Raw genomic sequence first — 20,109 nt, forward strand, 5'->3', positions numbered from 1 at the left:
AGTGCATGCCAAACAAGAAGACTACAGATGCGTATACAGCCACATAAACAATCCAACCAAATTGAAGAATAATCTCGTAATAGTCCACAATGATTCACAGGATGCTATGAATCTTACGAATTACTTGACACGATAAAAGATCACCTGGACCTCATATGTACTCCACTTATCTGCCCCGCCTCTCTGGTGGAGTGTTGCATCGAAAATCTTTGAATATTAATCATCCTCGTCCATGTCCCGTTGGAGGCATTTTCTATCAGACAAAATTCAACCTCTCAAACTATAGATTTACTAACATCTGCTTCAAGTTTTCGGTGTAAATTTGGGGGGGTGGTCACTACAGTTACTTCATTGTATTATATCAACATGGCGACCGTTGAGAGCCCTTTGCTCAGGCCCAGCTCCCAGCATTCTTCCCCGCCGGACATAACGCAAAAAGACAGTCAGAGGCGATGTATCAACATTCACTCAAGATCCGCGAAGATTTTAGCGGTATATTGGACCTTTTTGATTATGGGAGCAGGTGATGCTGCATACGGAGTAAGTTGAAACCAACTGAAAAGGATCAATCCATTCATTTAAGCTGACGAAAAGTAGCCACTTATACCATACGTATGTTCCGAGATCCAAGGATAAATGGAAAAAATCTAGCTGATCAAAAACAGATCGAGTCGTACTATAGTATATCTTACACGGTGGTTTCACTTTTGTTCTTGTCCCCAGTCTGTGGCTACACGCTTGCCGCCATCTTGAACCACGAGATTCATGTAAGACTTGGTCGTCGGGGGGTTGCTTGCATCCACTCTTTCTGCCATCTCTTTACATTTATCGTCGCTTCTCTGCATCCACCATACCCTATTCTCGTCTTATCGCTTGCGGTAGGAGGGATAGCGAACGGGGTGGCAGATTCCGGATGGAATGCTTGGATAGGTGATATGGCTAACTCCAATGAACTACTCGGGATGCTGCACGGTTTGTATGGTGTCGGTGCAGTCGTCAGCCCGTTACTCGCGAGTTTGCTCATAAGCAAGGCAAATTGTCCATGGTTTCGATTCTATAATGTCATGGTATGTACCCTCAACCTCCCGGAGATAGACGGTATCTAATTTATCATTAGGCTGGCTTTGCTGTTATCGAAGCCATCGTTTCTATCTCCGCGTTTTGGAAGTCTGGACCAGAGGAGTTTCAGGACAATGACTCTATCGATGAAAACCAGCGTGGTGGTTTACGGCGCGTCCTAACTCAAAAGCCCTATGCCCTTGTAACTTGGTGCTGTGCATCTTATCTTCTCATCTACGTTGGCATCGAAGTGGCCATGGGTGGGTGGACTGTCACATACATGATGAAAGTACGTGACGGTGATCCATTCGCAAGTGGAATGGTTGCTACAGGATTCTGGCTCGGTCTAACATTTGGTCGATTTGTTCTCGGGTTTGTCACGTCAAGAATAGGAACATCCTTCGCCATCACGGTATGATATCTTCACAATTGCCACTTCCATCGAATCTCCCAAATCTAACTTCTTACAGGCTTACTCTTCGGCTGCATTTCTCTTCACGTTGGCATTCTGGATCTTGCCCAATTTCTATGCTGCTGCGGTAGCTATTGCGTTGCAGGGATTTTTCCTAGGACCGCTTTTCCCTTCGATGATTGTGGTCGTTACTAGAATCCTTCCACGGTCATTACATGTGAGCTCTATCGGTTTTGCTTCGGCGGTTGGTGGAGCTGGTGCTGCGGTATTGCCATTTACTGTGGGAGCAATCGCTCAATCAAGAGGAGTTGGAGTTCTCCCGGTATTTATTATTGGTCTTTTGGGTGGTCTTTTCACCTTATGGTTATGTCTATCGCGGATGTTAAGACTTGCTGAGGAAAGCTAGGTGATATGGTAATCTCCTTCATACCCAATTCGACCCCCAGTACATTATCCATGATAAGTGTAATGGACTGCACTTCATGTTTTGATATTCTCGGTTTTCTCTCAAAATTGTGATAGATAGTATTCAAGCATCATCCATAGCGAGTTCAATAGTCATTCTTCTTTTATTCTGCTCTATACGGACCTGTAATTCGACAATATATTCAATAGTATTTTCATATAGTCATAAATTTCCACAATTTTAACCCAAACCAGCCACCTCCAAGCAAGACAACTAAGCGCGGACCTTCTTAAATCCCTTTGGCTCCGGCAAAGAAGTAGGGGTATCATCACGCTTCGTAGAGCGAATCAAATGCTCAAAGGAAGCAGAGCCACCAACACGAGGGGTAAAAGGCTCGAAATCCCACAGATAACCCAAAGTCCTAAGGATGGATGAGGCAGAGTACGAAACAGTCTTGCCATCGGAGTTGGTACCCTTCTGCTCGACAAGACCCTTTCCGACCCAAGGTGAAATGAGGAGTGTAGGGATACGACCACCAAGGCGGTCGAAACTGAAAGTGTACTTCTCGCCGTTAGGCGCAGTCTCAGTGTATGTAAGGTTATCAGGGCGCGGGGCCAAAGGAGGTGGGACGTGGTCGTGGAAACCACCAGTCTCATCGAATGTCAAAATGAAAAGGGTTTCATTCCACTGGGGGCTGGAACGGAGGGCATCGTAGACTTGTTTAATGAATTTCTCGCCGTCTGAGATCAATCCCGTTGGGTGCATGGAAGTGGTACCGGTTCCACAGCAGGATGGGTCCAGGAAGCTGAATTCGGGGAGGGTTCCGGCTGCTGCGTCGGAATAGAAGTCCTTCATTGGTACAGCGAGTTTGTCGTTGCCGCTCTTGAAGGTCCAGTCGAAGAACCAGGCATCTACCATGCCGGTATCAGCGTCTGTGTAGTAGTTCTTCCAGGTATGGCCGGTTTCAGAGAGTTGTTGGAAGATAGTGCGCTGGGTCAGGCTATGGGTGTCAGCGTCGAAGCCTTCATCATTGGTGCCGTGTCCAGCTGAAGTTCCTGAAAGGACGTAGGCACGGTTAGGGTTGGTGGGCTAAAGCAGGTTAGCTGGGCTTTTATTTTTATTTTCCAGGGATTGCACTTACACCGGGGTGATCCGAATGCCAGTGGTTAAAGGTAAGATAGTTCTGCACCAGAGTCGTCAAGACCGGGACTTGGTCTTCCGTGTAGTAGTTAAGCACCTGCTTGGCAAGCTCGGTCTTATTGACATCGTCACCATAACGGCGGAGCTGCTCATGCACGAAACCTTGCTGGGCTGGAGTCAACTTGCCACTAGTAATATCGGCATTGCTAGGGTTGAAAGTGCCGTAGAATTCGATATTGTTGCCAGTGACGGAGTGATCAGGGTCGTCAAGAATCGAATCGAAGTCCTTCGCAGCACTGCAAACCTTGCCCTGGGAGGGATCGGTCAAGTTATAAGGGTTGCAGAAAGGACCATTGTTGATGGGGTTCTCAAGGCCCTTCAAAGTCTGGCCACCGAGCAAGTTATCGAAGGAACGGTTCTCCATTTCCAGAACAACAACATTCTTGATATTGCCCTTCAGGTTCTTGATAGAACTCTGGGAATGAGCAGTAGAACGACCCTTGGGCACAGCAGAAGCTGCGGCCGCAAAGGCCAATAAACCAACAAGAGCACTGGGATGCATGATGAAACCCAACAGAGAATGAAAGTTGCTGATCTAGCACAAATCCTCTTGAAACCCTCCGACTCTTATACTTATCAGGAGACGAAAATCAGGTACGACGTCGGGCTTCACGCCGACCAAGTCCGTCCCTTTCTACATCCCACGTGTATCTTCTCTGATCATCGTCTCGTTCGATCACAAAACGTAAGCCTAATACCGACGGTCCAGAATGCTGCGGGGTATATCGACGAAGCTCCGACAAGACCTCCAATTGAGATGGGTCATACGGAAACAAGGAGCACCCGATTGGGTCACGCATAACTCATTCTCTTAGATCGAATGGCACGATTCGCGCAGATTGACAGGTACGCAAGTGTGCCAAAAGCACAAGGCACACCCGGTATCCATTTGATATGGAATAGCGGGTCAGGTACTCCGTAGAGCCATTAGATTCCAATCCTGCAGATTAGAGTGGGTCATCATGGTTGAAGCTAGAGTGATCGACGACTCAAATCAGAGACCGCATGGCCTGCACGCGCAGGGCTTTAGCGCAGGACTAGATGGGTCATGCTGTTGGTCTGCGCAGTCAAAATGGTAGTTTTATGGTATAGTTGCCAAGATTCAGTGCTTGTCGGAATAAAGCGATGCAATTTGGAAGAGTGCCGATCATGTAACGATAGGCTCGCTTGGAGAAAATGCGTACGACGTGCGGTGGTCAATAACTCCACGCGAAGTTGAAGTTGAAGAAGGGAATATCGAAAAGAGAAAAGGATCGGCGGGCGTGGTGGCTGCTGCGGGTGTGATTGGCGGGGGTTTGCAGTTGGTTAAAGGCTTTACTTAATTGGGATTAAGGCTTAACGGAAGTTGATTAAAGACATCTCAACGAATACTTCGGTTGTAATTTCTAGTACATATTGAGATCATTAGGGAGATATTCATTGAAATTAACAATTTAGTCGGTATAGAATACTCATTTTTCATTGTCTCATTGAGGATTACCCAAGTTATACTACTAAACTCAAATCACACCAATCTACACCCACGCTAAACACTTTTCTTCAGGAAAGACTTAGACAGGCCCACCAGAAATGAAAGGCAGTAGACAGACTCAAAGGAATGAAAAACATATCCTTTCTATATAACATCCGATTCGAATCCATATTGGCTAGAGGTATGACCAACAGAGGAACCAAGAGAGTCCCACGGAACAGAAGTCGGTCCAAGCCAATTCTGCGGATGTAGGTGAATGCCAAAGCTTGACTGCATAGTTGGATCACTGCAAGAGGAAGACACAGTTGGTACGGGCGAGAGAGACTGGGAGTGGGCGAGAGCATAAGAGTCGGCAAGGGCTGCCGAGGTTAGGGCTGACGGGAGAGTAGTGAACATTTGGGGGTGGTGAAGTGGTGTCTGAGGATGATGCTGTGGTTGTGGTGTCTGGGAGTGTAATGGAGTTTGAGCTTGTGAGGGTGTTTGAGATTGAGGCTGGGGCTGGGATAGAGACTGTTGCTGTTGAAGCTTTGTGTACTGCGTCGAAGCAATCTCACTGGAAACCATTAGTAAACATGCCATCGCCTTGAAAGTTGCATCAAGGAGGGAGAATAGTAGACACATACATAATCTGGCGGACTATAGGGACAGCTTTACTGCAGAAGATACTTCTCACAGACAAAGAAGCAAAAAGATCCAACGCTTTCCCAAGTAATTCTTTGGTCTCGTCAAAATCAGCCTGGCTCTCTGGATTGAGAAGACCAACAGCCAAAACAACAGCAGCATGAAAAGCATGAAAGCTACCTAATCCACTGGTATACCATTTATATGGTCCTGCAAATTGTGATGATTCCAAGAGAGTTTGGAAAGTAGAAATCGCGGACTTGGCCACAGACATACACCGTCCTCGCGCAGTGCACATCTCCGTCGTGACTTCACCTTGTAAAAAGCGGCACATTTTGGGACGAAGAATTAGGAGGAAAAGTTGGTCGATATGGCTGCGGAGAATATGGAGGTTCGCTTGGTGGTGAATTGGTAATGAAGTGTGGTTACCACTCACACCATCTTGATATCGTGCATCGCAGATTTCTTGGATAGCGAAGAGTTCAGATTCAAGTTGATCGGAGGTGAATCTTGATTGTGTATATGTAAAAATGTGCTCGCAGATTCTGTTTGAAATTTTGTGGAGGCGGGTGGACAGAAGAAGGTAGGTCATTTGAGTAGGGCGCGTGGCGGAGGGTGATGAGGTTGGATCTGAGGTTGGAGGAATGCCTGAGCCTGTAAGAAGATCGACATCATCGACATCGATGGGCATCTTCACGTCTTGTGATATGTTTGATTGGTCTAAACTTCCAAAAGACGAATTTTGGATTGTATAGAGCATCATCATTCCGGCCCAGGCACGTCGTCTCTCTTCTCGCTCTATGGAGCCGAGAGGGAATCTTTCCGGGTCAATGTGGCAGCCCATTGAGATGGCTACATGGTGTGTAAAGCCTAGCAGTGTCCAAAATGGTAGACCACGGTGAAGTCGTGCATAGCTGATCAAAACAAGAGCTTGAAGAGAATTTATCGAGTGACGGGTCATAACACCATCTGCAGCAAGACATCGTAGTGCCGCAGAGCGATAACGGGCCGAAAGCACTTTTATATTACGACTGACGGTTCTCTCTCGACCAAGGTCAGATAGAAGAGAATCATCGTCATCTAACGCACTGACCGCAATGGCGAGAATCGCAAACATTAGGGCCAGCCAAGATGTCGACACGCTTCCAGGGTCATGATAAAACTGCTGATACTCCGCCTCGAATGTCAAATCATGGAGTATATGAAATACCTATTCAAATGAATTAGCCATTGACTACAACACAGCACCGTCTCGCTCGCCAAGCACAGCCTCGAGAAATACTAGTGGGGAAAAAAATGACTTACCGGCGAAAAAACACGAAAATAAACCTCTTTCAAAGTATCACAATACCGACTCGGCGGAAGAATAGCCAAAAGCTCTGCACGCGAGACACTTCCATTTCTCGCTAGTGGGATCTGCAGATCATCATCGTCCGCAATATCCGACTCGGAACTCTGCAAACACTCCGCTGCGGGACTCTTCGCAACAACAGACTCCCACTGAGAAGCCAATGGAATATACCGTACATGACCTGATGGAGAAGTCTGTAATGTCCCTATATTCCCAAGCATAGGACTACCCCATGCTTCGAAGCCACCGATCTCTGATTCGGAGAAAGAGCCGGTAACGCTGGGTGCACCTAGCGGCGAAGTGGCACCACCAACGGGTGTTCCTGCTTGTGATGATACTTGTTTTTGTAGCAGGCCTTCTAGATTTCTGATGCGTGCTAATAGTTCATTATGGACTGTTTGGTCGTTGGATGAAGCCTGCTCGGTTGATAGTCGTGGCTGGCCGAGATAAATACAGTCCTCCGCTCCGAGACCTCGTCGTATACAGGTCTTACAGGGTCGTCCATCACGGGAACATCGGATTTTCCTTGTTCGACATGCTTGACAGCTGATGGGAAGACGTTTCCCTGTCGATCGAGATGAAGAGGACATTGCAATATCAAAGTTGGCGAGAATATAAATATGGAGATGGTTATGGATGTACGATCCGTGGTAAAACCTTGGGGAAGCACCGGCAACGACCCAATGGAAGGGAATGTCTTCCGGCCGATTCTTGATCTATGCGGATGGCAAAATTCTGTCTTTCAAGCGGACATGGCACGATATGATGGCTTGACACGCGGTGATGGTGGCGATAGACCAGGGTGGATCGATGCCTTGGGATTTAACAGGCGGTTCTTTTTTTCTCTCTCGTTTCTCCGTTCAACACGATGGGTCCATGAACCTCAAAACTTAGTCCACTGTCAAGAAAGAATTCACCAAAGCTTTCATATCAAGAAGAACCCACTTTTCAGATGGAGCGGGGTGGGAAATCGAAAGCTTTAAAGGATACACGAGATGCGAAAGCTGAATGTCATCGAGATTAATCCACCTGTAGGGCAATGTGGCAGAAGGCAACCCTTGAAGCATGACGGGTGTTTAATCGGCAGAGCTGAAGCGCCGCCGCCCCTTTCTTCAGATCCGAAAGTAGCTAAAATGGACCGGAAGTAAATGGTTAGGTACATTCCATAATGAAACTAGGAGACTTGCAAATAGTGCGGAACGCCCGATGGGGTGTGGGGCGCATGGAAGACTTCTAGAAGATCCATCGGATGGGTCCCACGGGTCAAGGTTTTTACAGTTGTTTTTTGGAGGGCTTTTAGAAATTGTTTTTGTCATATTTGATTGTGAATGACTCAGTAATGACTGTTAGTATGTACATATATCTCGTAGCCGAAGCACCAACCGAGCCGCAGGGTAGTGCTGTCAGTATTGTTACCTTGCATAAAGATCATCATCATCACCCCTTGGTCCGAAGTCGAAGTTGTTGATGCAGGGAGCAGTTGCTCGGGCCTATATCCAGAAGACCGGGAAGTCGAATTCGGCTTCGAGAAGTTGAGATAGAGCCGATCCAGCCGAAAAGACCGCCAAGACGGCTCAGAACATTTTTCCCTCTCTCTGTGTCTGATATTGCGTCGTCTAGTAGTCCGTGTACATACTACGTAGCAATCTATTATTGTTTGCTGGTTATGCAATGATGAGTACGTTTCGCCACAGAGGCCCAAGCGTCGATCAAAATAGTATGTGATTGTCTTTATTTGTGGCAGTTTAGATACACGCTAAACTCGATGGAGATGGTACGCACCGCCACGAGCCACATTCAAGTTCGAAATGAAGCATGTCACGGAGGCATCCCGGTTTCCCAGCTGAAAACTCTGACTGCTTACCAGTTCCCCGGAGACGTCACCTTCCCCTTGGAGCGATGAACCACTTTGCTGGAAGATAACGGTAGCCTTATTCCAGTTCAGTTTGACCTAGTGTAGAATTCTTTGACATCCGTTAATGCGTGACGTGACACGCACGATGTCGTAGGTGGATGAAAACAGACTTCCTCATTGGGTCATTTGCGGGCGGTCACTCTATCCTTCTAGAAAATCACTACATAGACACACCCTGTAACTAATTGTTGGACAATAAGTGACTAAAGCAATTATAGACAAAAAGAGAAAAAGTATGGGATTGCTGAATCGAATATTCCACGTAGATCGTCTATCGTCGATCGCATCGGCTGTTAAGATTGCTCGTTTTCCAATCAGCAAGGGTTGTGCACATGGAATCCCCAGAATGTGTGAGAACTATTGGTGTTAGCGAGGGCTCGGGCCTCGTGTTCCTGGCGATAAAACTTTAAAGGGGATGATGGAAAAGCCGGTGAATTGCCGAGATCATATGCTTTATTGCAGAAGATGAATATACAGTTGCTAGGGATGGTGTATGTGTACATAAAAGCAGTTGTCTTCAATGCTTGTGCACTTCGGTGGAAGAAGGGTGGATCACCTTCATCTTCCCTGCCTCTCAAATACGAGGCTGGCGATCATCGAGGAAATCAAAAGGGATCAGACGCGTGGCGATTGAGTTTTCTTGTCTTTTTTTTTCTTTTTTCCCTTAATTCTAATTTTCGGAAGGATTGGGTCTGCATCGGATGGGGGAGGTCTATGAACTATTTGACTGGCCAAAAGACACTATGTCCCCTAGCAGCCACATGGTTTAACCTTGATTTTCATAGTCACGTCGTGTGCGCGTGTTTCCTTCTGGAAATCCCCCAGACGATCTTATGTTTCAGGATCAAAGAGAGATCTCCGATGGAGCCCAGTTACACCCGCTTACCAGTATCTGATATGCGACATGTCTGATCTCACGCGCAATTTTACCTCTTCCAAATAGAGTAATAGTCGATTCAATTGACACGGCTAGACTGAAACGTGTACGAATGCCAATGTTGATGTTGGTGCTGACCTTCCTTTGGCCCGTCGCCACGTACTTCTGTAGTCTCTTCTTGCATGCCTTTTGAAAGTCGTCTTTGCTGTCTACCACGCATCTAGATTTTCTCTTTTACGTATATGCCTAGATGTGGCTCGTCCACTTTCTTACTTGGGAAGGTAGTTCTACACCGGAATTCTGACTTCACATTCACGTGTCGTACTTCTGCATTTCTATTCCGCGCACTTCCGCCATTCTCTTGCGCGATATACAATACTCCGTAAGACAACTCCAAGATATGACAGATTACGGAGTAAACGGCTTAAAGTATCTGGAATGTAAGTCTCACCGACATCGGAGTCACGCTTAGGCTCCGACCTCTGTCGCCCTCGCCGATTCGACGTGTTGAGCTTCACCGGCCACAGAAACTCTCTTGGCGTTATCGTCAGCCGCAATGACACGGTCGCCAAAGGCAGCGGCGACCTCTTCAAGAGTCTTTTGCTTTGTTTCCCTAGGAGAGATATCAGTTCATGTTGGTGCCTCAGGTGCCTAAAGAGCAAGATGATTAGGTTAACATACGGGAAGAAGAAGTAGGCGATGACCAAGAAAAATGCAGAACAAGCCACAAAAACATAGTAGTAATTCTCATGGATATTGGCAAAAGCACTCGGTCCAGCCTCGGTGACTGTTCAATGAAAGGATAGAAATTAGCCATGCTCAGAAAACCTTTGTCATAGAAGACGAATCTAGAACTCACTTGCGACATTAACAATAAAATGTGACGCAGCTGCTAGACCCATCACTTTACTTCGCAACGCGATGGGCAAGACCTCCGCACCATATAACCAGGTCGTACTATTAAGCATACCATCTAAGCACAACGCCAAGCAGTCAGCTAACCCCAGTCCTCGTTTCAAGCAAGACCCTCTTCCTTTTCCGAAGTGGAGTAAACTCACAGTAGCACACGACAAACAGATAGATGCCAAGGATAGCAAAGCCCTTGCCGACGCGGTTATCCGTGTTCTGGAACACTCGCTGCATGACAGCCGCGTAGATCTCGATCAACACGATTCCCGCTAGGCCTGCAATCATCATTCTAATATAATGTTAGAGGGTTTTCATGTGTAAAGAGTTTGATCTAGTGCAACGGTAAAACGTACTTGCGTCGTCCCCACTGATCTGTCATATACTTTGTCGTAATAGCGTTGGAAAGGAAGGCTACTGTCCCGTAGACTGCAGCCAAGGCTAGGATGGTGTGGGACCCGATGCCGAGTGATTTATATAAGATGGCTTATGATGAGTGGTTAGTCGGATCTTTTGACGAAGGCATTAAAAGGTATCTCACTTTGGTAATACTAGAGAATGAATGGTAAGTGCATGTTCCCAATGAATTTCGATACGATCGGACATACCTGAATAACATTCACACCCGTCAAGCTGGTCATAGTTTGCACCGCAATGGAACTAAGTGAACGTCAGTATACCAAAGGTTCAATCCAAACAATGGAACAGAAAAGGCAAAACAGAAAATCGAGCAAAAAGACGTGAACAGTGGAAAAGGAAAAAGAAAGAAAAACATACACCAAAACCCGAGACCTAAAGACCCTAAAAATCTCCCTATAAGAAGTAATCTCCCTCTCCATCTCATACTCAATTTGAGCCTGCATAAGCGCAAATTCCTCCTGAACCTCCTGCTCCGCAAAACCTCTTCTAATCCTCGAAAACTCCATCGCCGCCTCCTCGATCTTCCCACTGCGAATCAACTGTCGCGGAGAATTCGGCATAAACGTCGCAAGTCCCACAAACATGATCACACCCCAGGGAATCTGAATTCCTAATGGGAGACGCCATTGTACGGGACCATATGGAGCATAACTACACGCATACCCGACCCAATTCGACATCATTGTTCCGAAGGAAATGCCGCACCCGGATATTCCTCCTATTAAGCCGCGGACGCGTGGGTCGGAGATTTCACTTAGGTAGATTGGGACTGTGGCTACCATTCCTCTGTTCAAACCCAGTCAGTATATCATCTCTCCTGTTTTTGTTTATGCAACTGCATAAAATGACATACCCCACGGCGTATCCGGCTAGAACTCGACCGGCGAGGAACATGCCGATATTCACGGAGGCGGTTTGAATGACTGTGCCGATAGTAACGATGATACACATTAATTGCATGAATCGGATACGACCAAGTTTATCGCCAATTAATGTTTGTGTTAGGGCACCGACTGCTTCGCCGGCAATATACACCGCGACGACCTATAGCCAATATCTTTAGCGATGATCCGATGGAAGGGATGACAAGTTCAAGTTCAAATTAACGTACGGCACCAGTTAACCCCTTAGAGGGGTGATCCATATAATTGATCCAGCTTTGATGGGCAATTGCTGCATTTGTTAGTACTCGATCTATCTTCCTCACTATGCTATGGCAGGAGTCATACTGGTCGTTGCGATACCGGTATCGAATCCCTAGCTTCATCAGCAATGATCAGGCATAGCGTAATAGGATAGTGGTACATACAAAGAGGAATGTACCGATGGCAGCGAATAAGGCTACCCCAAGAGAATACCACATCGCCATATTGAAGATGTAATCGGCTCACGAAGTGGTGAGGTCCGGGGAAAGAAACGCGGAGCGTGGAGTGTGGGGAAAAAGCAACATTCCAGACAGTGTGGATTGTAGTCATTATCTATCACCCAGTTACACGCTTATACGGGCTTTGTCCGATGAACCGAGGAGCGTGACATGGTTGATCCCAGCCATTTTGCTCGGAGGACGGCCGAATGGGAAATGATAATCTGGGGATGCGGGGGTGTCGGGGGAATGAGATGCGAATCATCGGATATCCACTTTGATGTCTTGTTGGTAGCTGAATATTTCAGCATCCGAGGTTCTCTGAGTCTAGCGATCTCGAATATATTCCTGCTGGTAATAGTAATTATTCCAATAAGTTATGATGGACTGGTTCTCGTGGATGTACAACTATCAGCTCAACTTCTAAGGTTAGCAACCCTCTAAACTCGTCAGTCTTTTTCATAAGCAAGGCTATTCTATGGCACATTCATTCTTGTTTGGTATTGGATGTGAATATTTCTATGATTAGCCTTAATCATGGAAGAGTACGATAGCTTCTTCTCGAAAGTGATTATACAATGAACGATAGGTACATCAAGAGGTGCTCTTGAGGTATAATATATAGGGGTAATACCACAATTACTTGTTCCAATAATGCCCATGGACTTCAAGTTATCGTACTAGTAGTACGAGCTTCGTGGATTTCTATCGTGACGATAAAAATCCACTGAATACTCCTCCTAACCCTGTTATTCCCAGGTTCAAGATCATAAATTGAATAGCCTGGACCCTCGAAGCTAGAACCAGCAATCCGCGATCCTTCTTTAGGAAACTAACCTGGGGTAACCCGTTTCCTTCTACTCTAATCACGGGGAACTCGAATAACTAGGATTCTGATTGGACTGTCGGCGAAGGTTTAGCTTAGCTTTTGGCGAATTCTCGGCGTGGGGGAGTGAAGATGTTGAGTTGCCGGATTGGGGATGAATTGCGCCCACTCGTATTTCTTTGCCTTCATGGGTTAGATGATTGTTCCGGAGATGGTCCGATGCTTGAGTCTTGATATTAATTTATGTCTACGTAGTAGTCGTAGTAGAGATAGTGCTAGCTAGGAGGATGTCGGACTATTAAGTTTTATATTGCTTAGGTAGACATGGGCTAGATTGACTCATTTCTTGCAGTATGCAGAGGATACAGGATGAAGGGTGCTGGTCAAATATACTCAACCACTGACTATTATATTTCTGACTGCTGATTATACATCATCTTATGAAAGATCGCAAACTATTCACTTTGATCGGACTTTGGTTAGGCTGGTAGTAGAACTAAAATGATATGCGCCGGTGTCCTTGCTATGGATTCATGAATACTTGATTGTGAGATATCGTATTACGATGACTAGTAGTCAGGGGCCATGCAGCAAACATCAGTATAGGCAAATATCGACTCTCAAGGCACCTGAGATAACCTCCTGAGTGATAAGGCATATGGAATCCTGCTATGAGAGGGATATCCCGAGAACCACTAGCACAAGACCATCTCCAGGTTGACTGCGTACACTAATGAATAGAGGCAAGACTACTGATCTCGAACAAAACAGCGGCTAGGTGTATGTGTGTGAACACCATTCAGATAAACATCATATGGTAATCATTGAGTTGTTTTGGAAGGTATGAATTCCTATTTCATTTTTTCTCCATTGCCATCATATGTCCTCCGCAAACACAGCGAAGGGTGCAATGCGAAACCCACAAGCCGAACAAGGAAATCTCACGCTTAGAAAACAAGGGCAGCACCCTTGGTCTTCTTGTCACCACTGTAGAAAGAAATACACGTTAGAACTATCACTCTGATCGGGTATCCAAGCAATAACGTACCCAAGCTCGAAGTGCTTGCAGCGCTTCAGAGCGAGCTGCTTCTTGGTCTTGCAAGCAGTGCACTCGAGACGAAGGACAACCTTCTTGGTGGTCTTAGCCTTCTTGTGGAAGACAGGCTTGGTCTGACCACCGTAACCACTCTGCTTTCTGTCGTAACGACGCTTACCCTGGGCGAACAGGGAGGCCTTCAAAGAGGATTCGAATCAGTATGGTGTTCGCAGGTCATAATTGACTATGGTACAAATTCTCACCTTGCCAGCCTTGTACTGGGTGACCTTGTGCTGGGTGTGCTTGTGGCACTCCTTGGACTTGCAGTAAGTCCGGCGGGTCTTGGGGATGTTGACCTAGAGGCAGAGAATGAGTTTCGGATCAAGCGTAAGTGGAAAGGTTCCAGGTTGAAGTGTCTCAAGTCCGGGTTCGAAATGGGGGTCGGAGGGGAGAATGTGCCATGTGCTTGTGTTTGTGTGCTTCTGTCTCGTTCGGGTATGTAAATCGAAAAAGAATCGAATGTCAAAATCAACCATTCATTTCGGCGGTGGTCTCCATTCTATCCCACAGTACTGAATCATCGGTCGCAGTTCACATTTTGCACCTTGAACATTTGCGAATTGGAATTTGCCTCCGGTCTGGACCCATCTATCGGTTCAATCGGTCTGAGCAGTATGAAATGACTCTCTCGGTTTCTTCTTCTCTCGATAGGCTCTCACGGTTGCGACGGTCGTTCGGGGGGGTGAAAGATGGTGATTTCTCAGGTCTCGAAGGTTGGCCGCACACAATTCACAGATTTCGACATTCCGCACAAACTCATCACGACGACACATGTGGTATTTCGAACGGGGAACAAGAGAACACGGCAACCTGGGAAGAATAAAGTCTTACCATTTTGACTGACTTGCCGGCTTGCGAGGGTGGTGGTCGTTAGTTGTCGCTTGTCGGAGAAGATCGAGTGGTTCACTCGGAGTGTTGGGTTGTGCGATTTCGTTTCGCTTAGGCCCTATTCGGGTACGCGCTAGCCGCTTTGGGCTGCGCTCGACCGTTGCTGACTAAAGGTCACGTGAATACAGAGCGGTCATCACAGTAAATATCAGTAAACCACAATAGTATTTATTGGTATATAATTCTATTGACAATCGACTCCTCGTGTAATCATTCACTCGATAAGCATTTATGGTGACTCCTATATTGGAAATGGATTAGTAAATATCCTCATCGCCGGCGTGAATGACTCCAACTTGGAGTCTTGGCATTCCGTCGGCATGCCAAGACATTGTGAACTTCAAGTTGAACAGCATCAACGTAGCACTGTGACTATGGGGCGTACTTTTAAACTGTATCGATGGGAATGGCCATAAGAATTGAATGTCTATATTGTCGTTTCACAGTCTGTTCATAATTAAATGACCCCTAAATAGCAGTGTGACATAATCTTTTCAAATACTCTGGAGTACATCAGAATATATATACATCCACATAAACGATCTTTGTTAGACTACCAACTTCAGATTACCCAGAATGAACTTCATGTTTTATATCACTGACATTCAGGATAATAAGACCGAGCTCAAATAAAGCATAGACATCACTATATTTCACCGGAATCACAAAATCAAGCTTAGGATAGATATTACATCGTATTAGTAACTCCAAGGCTACTCATGGTCCCTTCAAGACCATTACTATAGTATATTCTAGCACTAATACTGGCAATGAAAGTGATATGATATAGTATGTATCCTCTGAATACAGAGTATCAATACGGTACTTCTCTTAAACTTATTATATTCCGCTTATTATGTTGGTTCCAGTATTGCTACATCCGAATATAAAAGCAGTCCGAGCTGACTCCATCAGGCAATCAGGCCTAGCCCCACCAACCCCCGCCAATTCCAACGCGGCTCTCTCATCTCTCCAAACGACCTCTCGACGCGCATCTTCTTCTCACATCCACCTTCTCACAGCGTAAACATTTAGACAAAATGCTTATCAAGTGAGTTTCAACTCCGAATCACAGTCCCCACCTCCGTCTCTCACTCCCCGCCATTGCATCATCAAAGCACCCGCTAACATTCCCTACAGAGTCCGCACCCTCACCGGCAAGGAAATCGAGCTGGACATCGAGCCTGACTATAAGGTCAGTTATCTACCCTTTTGAAAAAACACCTAAATCAATTTCCCAAAAACTCCCGATGTCCCTAAATACCTTATCGCAGAAATACTCCAACCATGACAATCCCCTCACACCCCCCACCCCACCTCCAACAACCAGCTCACAAGTTCTATGATACAACAGGTCGCCCGGATAAAAGAGCGCGTCGAAGAAAAAGAAGGAATCCCCCCCCGTCCAACAACGACTCATCTTCGGCGGAAAACAAATGTACCTTCCTCCTATGCCTCCCTCACAAAGTCAAATTAAATTCTAACTACATATTCTCGATTAGGGCCGACGACAAGACAGCCGAAGAGTATAATCTTGCGGGTGGCGCAACTCTGCATCTTGTGCTTGCTCTACGTGGTGGTCTGTAGAGGTCGGGGTGCGTGACAGAGTCTTACGATACCATTTGTTTGTTTCATGGCGACTGGGTTGAATATCTTACTTTCATTTGAATACCAAGGCGCGGCTACGTGCATTCGAGGGTTATTGAGTTGAGTAGTGGGTAATGGATAATCAGTGTAGAGAGAATCACAGCTTGGTTATTGGGTGTAGATGTAGAGGAAAGAGGTTAGTAGAGAAATGATGTGTGATGTAAATTTTGCATAAGTTATATCGATGGACTAATAGGCTTCAAGCTTCCAATTGAATTCCAACGCATTGAACTGTTGAGAATGGTTTGATATGATTCTATGCCCCTCCGCGCTATCGAGACACATTCCCGAGAGTATTCTACAGATGCTAGGATATATACATATCAGTGGCATAGAATTGACCCTTGAACGCGGGCCCAAGGATAATCTTGAGACACATCGCGGCCGATACCAACATGACCTCAAACAATGGGGTCCTGTGAATATAATTCCATTATCAAGACTTGTGCCAACTACAAATCAGCCGTGATGGCAATCTTCCAATAGATACCCAAAGATAGGTCGACAGTATTCGAATAAAGATTGGTAGAGTCGGAAGCGCGATCCGATTGATATTCGAGACTTTGTCTTCGCGCTGTCAGTGTGGGTTAATTACCCTGTGTCTGAAGGGACTACCTCCCACGACTTGACTGGTGACTTGTTGACTCAAGATGGAGATTTTCTCAACCTAGTTCCAACAGTCGAAGTCCGATGACTGGCGAGAAAGCCGGAGGAATGGATTTGGCGACAAGGGTGAGTTTCCCCAGAAGGGATAAAAGAGAAGTAGTCTCAGTGCGATCATACAGTTCGGTGAAGACAACACTCCATCAGAAACCTTTCACCCAGCACGTTTCCGCTTCGGCTGGATAAAGACACTATCCGGACGTTTGCGGATGACAGCTGGCCGAGGAGCCGGAGCATCAACGTTCGGACCGCGCGGTGATGTCTGCGAAGCTGAAGAAGCCGATACCTGCGGCGGGGGAGATGTAGCCTGTCGTTTGCGAATCGGCCGTTTAGCTGACGATTCGGCAGAAGCAACGGGCTTGTTTGCATCCGTGCTACTACCACATGGGATGGGTTTACCCGACGCAATGGCCTGCAAACGAGCTTCCCTTTCAGCTAAAGAGGCACTTTTTGGACCAAACGCCGGATTAGATGAAACGGGCGTACCCGGCGTTCTAGATGCACTGTTGGTCTGGGATCGTGCTGACGCTGATGTCGATGCAGGCGAATCCACAGGACGACGATGTTCCTCGATAAGTGAGAGTGGAGCCTGTCTCACACGTGAAGCGCGGGTACTTAGGTGTTTTGTAGGGACGGCGAGGGCATTATTTCTGCGCTGGGGTGCGAAGATAGACTTCTTTGGATTTTTGGACGTTGATGAGCCGAATTCTGAGCGTGGTAGGGATGGGGTGTGGAAACTCCATGCTGATGGATCTGATGAACTGGGTTTATTAAATGTAGGCCTTAAACCGCCCATTTTTCGATCAAAGGAGGCATAAACTTGTTTTGTGCTCGGTCGATGGCTTCTTCCTCGGGGTCCGGAGATGATTTTTGGTTTGAGACGGGCTTTTTCGGATTGAATGCCGTCGATGGCCATTTTTAGTTTTTCTGCGTCGGCGTCGAGGGATCGTTGGACTTCTTCGCGGAGGTCGCAGTATATATCGTACCATTGAGTGGAAGTTTCGGGGATATCGTAGGTTTCCCATTGTGGGATGTCGCGTTTGATGAAGTCGAGCCATAGTTCTTGGTCTTCCTCGGCGAGGTGTGGGGAGAGGAGCTCCATTGAATGCTGTATCGGATGGAAGAAGCCTATTAGTAAATCAAAAGCCTCATCGCGGTGTAGTAGTCTAGACAAAGAATAGGAAATTGTTCGTTTGTCTATCGTAGCACTTACAAGCTTCTCCGGGTTGTCGACTTTGAGCAGCATGGGACGAACAAGGGCATATGGTAGGCTACCGATATCATCCAGCACTATTATTGAGTCAGGAGTCAGTTTTTGCGATGATACTTTTAGATAGAATATCGTCTTTGCTATCGACACTTACTCTTGACGTGTTTGATTGCTGTCGCTGTCGCCAGCTGTCGGAGGGATGGGGCTGGCATGTCGGCTTATAACGGCGGACTTGACCAGTTTGCGGGATATGAAAAGGATGACATTGATCTGTACTATAATGTACAAAGAAGAGCGAGCGACCGGCTTAAATAGTTGGAAGAATGATGGCCTCGTGAATCGAGGACCTGGGGCTCTCTTTGATGCGGCGAGGTCGTGTCCAGGCGGAGCAGGGAGCTTCGAGGCGGGCGCTAATTGGCCGAGGTTGGAGGCCAGATGATCAGCCCGAAAGGCGATCATTTGAAGGTGTGGAATGGCTGACTAGTAGTAAATCGATTAGCTTGATATATGAGATGATAATTAGATATGGATGATATGGTTGAGAGGAGAGATGTAAATTAATCATTGTATTGTATTGAGGTTCGCGTTAGGATAGTCCCATCGCGCATTTATGCCTAAAGGTCTCGTGATATTTGCCAAGAGAAAGAGCAATATGTCTGAACCTCAGCTTTTGTGCTCAAAGACGTATCTCATAGCATCAAGATTCGGCCTAACAGCTTCATAATGAAAGGAGATGTCCTTTGGATGAAATAAATCACACTCGAACATCGTCGACGATGTTGATATCACATGACTCAACACGTGACCCAAAGTACAAACAAGACAAACTGACATCACACATCAGAGGGGCAACTCGGCGACTCTTGACGTTCAATCAACATTTGACAATTGATTGAAAGGAAAAGAACGGTGAGAATTAAGACAAAAAATGTGAGTGATCTGCTTTGAGGAATTTTCTTCAAATTGAACTCCGAATTGCCCCAATCGAACTACAATCCTCCAACTTGCAATATCTTGACGGTCCGGCGGCTGCATTCTGCATGGATGATCCTCGCAAATTGCTATTTGCAGAGGCTGAATAGCAGCTTCCCTGGATGGTTTATACCTGACTACTCTACTATAAAAACTTGCCATAGCTACAACGACATCTTGATGATCGCATATGCTACATTGACATTGAAACTAAATTACACTATGCTGACTTCTCCCAGCTTTATCACTTAACATGGCTCCTCGTTCTCAGCTTGAAATCACAACCTCTTCGGTCATTCGTTTGGTCAAAGAGGAGGCTTCCTACCACAGTGAGCTAGTTGAGCAGGAAAAGCGTATTCAGAAGCTCGAGAGTGCTGAGGGTGGTGATGATGAGAACCAGGAGTACCTGCTCAAACAAGAGGTATGTTAAGCAAGGTAGCAAGGTGTTCTTAAAATACTCCACTAAACCTATCCATGAAATACGCCCTAGCCTTGATAAGCTCGGACAAAGGCTGATCTATTTGAATTAGCGCCTGGCTCTTGAGGAAACGAAGAAAGTTCTGCCCAGCTTGAAGACCAAGCTCGTCAACACTGTGGCAGAATTACAGACCCTGATCGTAAGTGCATACTTATGCAGCTGAATCTACTCCTCCTGGGATGCGACTTAACATTTTTCACAGACTGAGGAGGGCCAGAAGGGTTCTGAGAGTAATGTTGCGCATATTACTGCTGCGAAGGAAGCTATTGCGAAGGCGAAGACTGCTGAGCGAGAGATTTCTTAAATTGAATCCCTCTTTACGAAAATA

General features: G+C 46.3%; 7 protein-coding genes across 7 annotated transcripts; 2 read left to right on the top strand and 5 right to left on the bottom strand.

Annotated features, from left to right (window-relative positions):
* Positions 1-366: 366 nt before the first annotated feature.
* On the top strand, positions 367-1,877 carry N7469_003756 (uncharacterized protein; the record flags this gene model as incomplete). The annotated part of the gene is made up of 5 exons (XM_056642676.1): positions 367-540; positions 598-612; positions 666-1,067; positions 1,118-1,471; positions 1,530-1,877. The coding sequence occupies 5 exons, from the start codon at positions 367-369 to the stop codon at positions 1,875-1,877; spliced, it is 1,293 nt and encodes a 430-aa protein (XP_056502088.1).
* A 273-nt stretch (positions 1,878-2,150) lies between these two features.
* Positions 2,151-3,579, bottom strand: N7469_003757 (phosphoesterase superfamily protein; the record flags this gene model as incomplete). The annotated part of the gene is made up of 2 exons (XM_056642677.1): positions 2,151-2,966; positions 3,019-3,579. 2 exons carry the CDS (start codon positions 3,577-3,579, stop codon positions 2,151-2,153), a joined length of 1,377 nt encoding a protein of 458 aa, XP_056502089.1.
* A 1,113-nt stretch (positions 3,580-4,692) lies between these two features.
* N7469_003758 (Zn(II)2Cys6 transcription factor) lies at positions 4,693-7,110 on the bottom strand (the record flags this gene model as incomplete). The annotated part of the gene is made up of 3 exons (XM_056642678.1): positions 4,693-5,101; positions 5,172-6,379; positions 6,475-7,110. The coding sequence occupies 3 exons, from the start codon at positions 7,108-7,110 to the stop codon at positions 4,693-4,695; spliced, it is 2,253 nt and encodes a 750-aa protein (XP_056502090.1).
* Positions 7,111-9,780: 2,670 nt separating this feature from the next.
* hxt8 (uncharacterized protein) lies at positions 9,781-12,007 on the bottom strand (the record flags this gene model as incomplete). Its single annotated transcript, XM_056642679.1, has 12 exons — positions 9,781-9,925; positions 9,994-10,099; positions 10,172-10,285; positions 10,371-10,510; positions 10,575-10,704; positions 10,760-10,769; positions 10,827-10,878; positions 10,996-11,424; positions 11,492-11,682; positions 11,750-11,811; positions 11,868-11,895; positions 11,948-12,007. The coding sequence occupies 12 exons, from the start codon at positions 12,005-12,007 to the stop codon at positions 9,781-9,783; spliced, it is 1,467 nt and encodes a 488-aa protein (XP_056502091.1).
* Positions 12,008-13,774: 1,767 nt separating this feature from the next.
* On the bottom strand, positions 13,775-14,757 carry N7469_003760 (60S ribosomal protein eL42; the record flags this gene model as incomplete). Its single annotated transcript, XM_056642680.1, has 4 exons — positions 13,775-13,814; positions 13,876-14,060; positions 14,127-14,219; positions 14,755-14,757. 4 exons carry the CDS (start codon positions 14,755-14,757, stop codon positions 13,775-13,777), a joined length of 321 nt encoding a protein of 106 aa, XP_056502092.1.
* Positions 14,758-17,275: 2,518 nt separating this feature from the next.
* On the bottom strand, positions 17,276-18,543 carry N7469_003761 (elongin A domain-containing protein; the record flags this gene model as incomplete). Its single annotated transcript, XM_056642681.1, has 3 exons — positions 17,276-18,229; positions 18,335-18,411; positions 18,486-18,543. 3 exons carry the CDS (start codon positions 18,541-18,543, stop codon positions 17,276-17,278), a joined length of 1,089 nt encoding a protein of 362 aa, XP_056502093.1.
* A 1,013-nt stretch (positions 18,544-19,556) lies between these two features.
* On the top strand, positions 19,557-20,085 carry N7469_003762 (putative tubulin-specific chaperone Rbl2; the record flags this gene model as incomplete). Its single annotated transcript, XM_056642682.1, has 3 exons — positions 19,557-19,724; positions 19,834-19,920; positions 19,984-20,085. 3 exons carry the CDS (start codon positions 19,557-19,559, stop codon positions 20,083-20,085), a joined length of 357 nt encoding a protein of 118 aa, XP_056502094.1.
* Positions 20,086-20,109: the final 24 nt, after the last annotated feature.

The sequence above is a fragment of the Penicillium citrinum genome (assembly GCF_028827155.1).
Source record: "Penicillium citrinum strain IBT 23319 chromosome Unknown utg000003l:1.0-4596430.0:1.0-4598250.0, whole genome shotgun sequence".
NCBI lineage: Eukaryota > Fungi > Ascomycota > Eurotiomycetes > Eurotiales > Aspergillaceae > Penicillium > Penicillium citrinum.